Source organism: Hordeum vulgare, chromosome 3H (genome assembly GCF_904849725.1).
Source record: "Hordeum vulgare subsp. vulgare chromosome 3H, MorexV3_pseudomolecules_assembly, whole genome shotgun sequence".
Lineage (NCBI taxonomy): Eukaryota > Viridiplantae > Streptophyta > Magnoliopsida > Poales > Poaceae > Hordeum > Hordeum vulgare.
In genome coordinates this window covers 518555468-518560788 of record NC_058520.1, presented here as the reverse complement: position 1 = coordinate 518560788, position 5321 = coordinate 518555468, and the positions used below count along the sequence as shown (strand labels likewise).

At 43.6% G+C, this 5321-nt stretch overlaps 1 protein-coding gene across 2 annotated transcripts; it reads left to right on the top strand.

The window, feature by feature from the left end:
- Positions 1-668: 668 nt before the first annotated feature.
- Positions 669-4581, top strand: LOC123444623 (probable glycerol-3-phosphate dehydrogenase [NAD(+)] 2, cytosolic). 2 transcript variants are annotated; one of them, XM_045121409.1, is made up of 6 exons: positions 669-1079; positions 1182-1853; positions 2812-3033; positions 3402-3649; positions 3736-3875; positions 4155-4581. In XM_045121409.1, exons 2-6 carry the CDS (start codon positions 1211-1213, stop codon positions 4294-4296), a joined length of 1395 nt encoding a protein of 464 aa, XP_044977344.1. In that variant the 5' UTR covers positions 669-1079; positions 1182-1210; the 3' UTR covers positions 4297-4581. The 2 variants fall into 2 exon arrangements, with proteins under 2 accessions (XP_044977344.1, XP_044977343.1); XM_045121408.1 differs by having other exon boundaries at positions 1179-1853.
- Positions 4582-5321: the final 740 nt, after the last annotated feature.

The following is a 5321-nucleotide window of genomic DNA, read 5'->3' as shown; positions in this document are numbered from 1 at the left end:
AATTTGATGCATGAGGTCCGCTTCAAATTTGAACTCATTTGGGCATTTGAGGTGCTCTCAGCAAAAAAAACAAATCTGGGTTCACGAACTTTTCTGACCCGATTTGTCTTTTTTGCCAAGAGCTGCTGAGATGTCTAAATAATATGAAATTTGGAGCGAACCTCATACATTAAATTATCTACCACACATTTTTTTTTTAAATTTTTAAAAGATTTCTAGTATTTATTTTTAATTTGTTTTTGACTAGGAGCACACGAGCCCCGGAGCAGAATTGAATTACTCTTCTTTTGATTGCTTCACAGCCTTTTTAGCAGGCCTCTACGCTAAGGTTCTTAGAAAAACTAGCAACTCTCTTTTCACTTGGTACATAATTATTTCTCTTCCTAAATTGTTATTGCGAAGCGATGGTATTTACTTGAACCCTTTGGGACACAAAACGTGATGTTCTGATCAATACAATAACGATATTATACAAATTATATGTGTTTTTCATCAAGTTTATAATCCAAAATACAGAGTATCTGGAATAATATCATCGGTCCAGTAGAAGTTTACAATCAAAATTACCGTGCGTTCTTTGACTGGACGTGGCCGCCACACGCCCGACGCAACACACGCACCGGTGGACGCGCCCCCGAGCACAGCAGTGGGGGATCTGGCGCCGGTGCGAGGGCAGGGCACGGCGCCAGGTCCGCCATGGCAAACTACCCAAATCCGACACCATCACCAACCCACCATCATCAGTCCGTCACCGTCCGTGCGACCTCCGGATCCTCGAATCCGCCTCGCCTACCCCGTCCCCGTCCTTTTCTTACCGCGCCCCGCCTCCGCTCACCCACCTGCCACCTCCCGCTCCGCCGTGACGCGGCGGATCCCAGAAAAGAAATCCCCCACCACTCCGCTTTCGACGCGAGGATCGCCCGACCGGCGAGCGAAACCGCGCCACCAACCGGCGACCGCTCGGGCAGGCGAGCCGCGGCCCGCCTCGGTCTCTCCGGCAGACAGTCCGCGTCACCCCCGTCGCAATTCGGCGGCCAGACCCACGCAAATTGCGTCCTTTTCTCGTCTTCTTCCTCCCGGTTAGTTATAACCTGCCTGCCCATCCTTGGAACAACCGAACGAGTCAGACAGGTTATGTAGTGGCCTTCTCGGCTGGGCTTGGTTTTGCTTGCGAGGAGAAGCGGCGCGCAGAGGAGGAGCCGAGGAAGCAATGGGCGGAGCCGAGGACGGGACGCACGCGTCCAACGGGCACGCCAATGGGGCCGTGGAGGACAAGGTGGACGAGCTGCGGCGGTTGATGGGGAAGGCCGACGGGGACCCGCTCCGGATCGTCGGCGTCGGGGCCGGGGCCTGGGGCAGCGTCTTCTGCGCGCTCCTGCAGGACGCCTACGGCCACCTCCGCGACAAGGTGCAGCTCCGCATCTGGCGCCGCCCCGGCCGCGCCGTCGACCGCGCCACCGCCGAGCACCTCTTCAACGTCATCAACGCGCGCGAGGACGTCCTGCGCCGCCTGATCCGCCGATGCGCCTACCTCAAGTACGTCGAGGGCCGCCTCGGGGACCGCACGCTCTACGCCGACGAGATACTCAGGGACGGCTTCTGCCTCAACATGATCGACACCCCGCTCTGCCCGCTCAAGGTCGTCACCAACCTGCAGGAGGCCGTCTGGAACGCTGACATTGTCATCAACGGCCTGCCCTCCACGGAGACGAGGGGCGTGTTTGGGGAGATTGGGAGGTACTGGAAGGAGAGGGTTAATGCCCCTGTGATCATCTCGCTCACGAAAGGGATAGAAGCATCAGTGGATCCGGTGCCGCGGATCATAACTCCGACACAGATGATTTGCAATGCAAGTGAGTTTCCTATCTTCTTTTTCCTCCAATCATAATTTCCTCTTCTTTCTTCACCGAAGAATTGATGTTGTCCTCTGTTGATGGTGGATTGATGTTGTCCTCTGTACTTGGTGGATTGCTGTTTGCCCTCAATTGTTGGTGTCTGTTCCCCTCCATGGGTACAAATTTGTAGCTATCAGCTTTTTTTTTTATCTGGTAGTACCTGCTAACTATGACAGGCAGTTATCAAACTTTGGTTGAAATGTCATCATGAGTTATGATAAACTTAGGATGCAACCGATTGCGTTGCTGACAAAATATTGATGTTGAATTGCAGAAGGTAAAAATATATATCCAAGAATGCTTTCTTGCTCATTGTATTATATTTTGAACTGGGTTCATTACCATGTCTTGCTAAATACTGGTGCGCTGCTATGGAGGTTAATGCTTGTGCGTTGCTGCATGAGTTTGTGTCATCGCAGTCCCTAACTTTGTGCAAATAAAAAAAAATTCTCAAATTCTACATCAATCAAATCAATTGATTGAAAGATTACAAGACATCTGTCTACTACAAATATATGATAATTGCGGTAATTAATTTCTTGGCGAGTTAAGAGATAATATCTGTGTGTAAATGGACTGCCACAAACTCAGGTATTTATAAGAGTAAAGGGTATGGTATATGTAACCTTCTGTAAGTTTCATATAGAGGGGACATAACTAATTATTGAGCTTGCAGCTAAGTAATTTGTAGTATCTTCTGTTGCTTATCGACGCTCTTCCTGAATGAATAACTTACTCTAATTTCATGCTTCTACACATTAAACAATGCAACATTTTGGTCAACTGTTGTTGATCTCAGTTTAGAATTCTAGTTCGATGTGGTGTGTGCTGAGTGTTATGCTTTGTTTCCAGCATTTTCCTTTTGCATATTTAACTCTGCATGTGATTTATGCACTATTGTTGGTTTTCATTGCAGCTAAGGTTCCATTGGATAATGTTCTGTATCTTGGTGGGCCTAACATTGCGTCTGAAATATACAATAAAGAATATGCGAATGCTCGTATTTGTGGGACTGACAAATGGAGGAAACCTCTTGCTAAATTTTTGAGGCAGCCTCATTTTATTGTCTGGGATAATAGCGATCTCATCACTCATGAAGTCATGGGAGGTTTGAAAAATGTGTACGCCATTGGTGCTGGTAAGTTATGTTCGTACGTCTCACTGCTTTTGTCATATTTGTGACCACTACAGGTTTGTAAAGGCCATGCACTGTTCTAAACTTTGGATTAATTTTGTACCATAGCACAATGTTACACGACTCAATAGTTAGTAACTTGCATTATGTTATCATGCATTAATTCCAATGTACCACAGCGTCCCAAGGGAAAAATATATACACTAGTTAGTTATATTTTAGCCTTCAACACCCAAAGAAAGATCCACTGGATACGAAATGCTTAAATATCTGTCGTGGCTTCTTGCATGTTCCTATTCGATCACCCTCTACTTCTACTGTAAATTGACATAATCTTCAGTTAGTTTGCTGAACATTGTGTTATCTTGCAGGTATGGTGGCAGCACTAACCAATGAGAGTGCAACCAGCAAGTCTGTTTATTTTGCACTTTGCACATCCGAAATGATCTACATCACCCACCTTCTGGAAGAAGAACCCGAAAAACTTGCTGGACCATTATTAGCTGACACTTATGTCACATTGTTGAAAGGTCGTAATGCTTGGTATGGACATAGGTTAGCAAAAGGGGAGCTGACTCTGGAAATGGGTGATAGCATAAAAGGCAAAGGGACAATCCAGGTTTGTCATTTTGATTTGTTATCTGAATTTTCAAGTGCTGCCGCAAACCTCAAGGCATACTAAATTGTGTTAACAATTCATTTCAGGGTGTCTCTGCGGTCGATGCATTTTATAACCTTCTCAGTCAGGATAGTTTGAGTGTAATGCATCCAGAAGCCAACAAATCTGTTGCGCCAGTTGAGATGTGCCCCATCTTGAAAACACTTTATAAAATTCTGATCAAGAGGTAATAATCCTTTCTTTTTCATGATATAACAAAAGCCCTTGTGAACTACAGTAGTTCGATTGCATGCTTATTGGCTTAGCTTCAAGAATACTTTCTGTTGGATTTATCCATTTTTAACAGGTACTGCTACCCAGATATAAGAACAATTTATTTCAGTAGGCAATACAGATATGCTTAATCTCTTGGCCGATTGGTACTTCCAGTATCATGTTGCTATATTGTACGCTTGTAAAGGTTTGCAGCCATAAACTGTGCTGATTTGTTTACTGATGTGCACAGGGAACTTCCTACTGAGTCGATTCTTCAGGCTATAAGAGATGAGTCAATGTGTGATCCGCGCGAAAGAATTGAGATGGCACGGGGCCAGTCACTCTACCGACCATCTATTCTTGGTCAACCAAATGGAGATGTGAAAGCCTAGACAGATTCTCCCATCTTTTTCCTTCTTTCTGTTAGTCGCTAGACGTTTTCGAAGCCCTATGTGCTCTTGTCCATTCAGCTGCTGCTTCTGCTGCTGTTGTTGTAACATTAGTAAGTTCAGTTAAGAACTTTAGTTGACTATTCTGAGGAAGATGTGTTGAGTGTGTTAGTAGCTTGATGTGGTTCACACCATCTTGTGTATATAAAGCGATTTAATAAATGCTATTATTCTATAATATCCTATTTGAAATGGAAAAAACAATACAATCATATATTGTGCTTCAAATAGGGGACCACTTTGTACAGATGTTTTGTGCTTCTTATGAATGATATACCTTCTATGTTTAAAACATACTCCCTCCGTCCCAAAATTCCTGTCTTCGATTTGTCTAGATATGAATGTATCTAGTCACGTTTTAGTATTTTGATACATTCATTTCTAGACAAACCTAAGACAAGAATTTTGAGACGGAGGGAGTATTTGCTTACCTGTTCGAACAAATGAGATGTGAAGTTGCAAGTTTTATCATTTTGATGATAGTTTCCAGAAACCAATGCGATGCATTGCAATAAATCCTACAAAATTGGATCCGGCATTATATCATCGGGCAATATCTTTGAGGATAAAAAAAGAGAGACAAAAAGAGTCCAACAAACAAAAGTATGGTTTAAGATCATAGCTCATGCTCAAGTATTGTGTGAGTTAAAGAAAACTGAAGCGAGAAAAGTATGGTTTAATTGCTTGTTTTGGCACTGGGATTATTCATAATTTGATATCTTAATGCTAGGAAGGCTAAGCGTGTCATGCATATCATGATTAAGTGTGTAGAGATCACGTTGTTTATCATCTTTATTTTCAAAGCCAATAATTGTTAACTTGCATGTTTGTGTATTATTATTTTGATGTGAAATCGATACACTATTGCCTTGAATCATTCATATCCCAAATTCATACCATGATTACATCATTTGATCAAGGACATGTTAGGTAGTACTTATCACTTATCTATTCAAGAACGAGTATAA

What these genes read in the sequence shown, in the direction of transcription:
- LOC123444623 (XM_045121409.1), top strand. Translation starts at nt 1,211, where the DNA reads ATGGGCGGAGCCGAGGACGGGACGCACGCGTCCAACGGGCACGCCAAT. An exon ending in ACAGATGATTTGCAATGCAA is followed by an intron (nt 1,854 to 2,811) that starts GTGAGTTTCCTA and finishes TTTTCATTGCAG; the next exon opens with CTAAGGTTCCATTGGATAAT. An exon ending in TATAAAATTCTGATCAAGAG is followed by an intron (nt 3,876 to 4,154) that starts GTAATAATCCTT and finishes TGATGTGCACAG; the next exon opens with GGAACTTCCTACTGAGTCGA.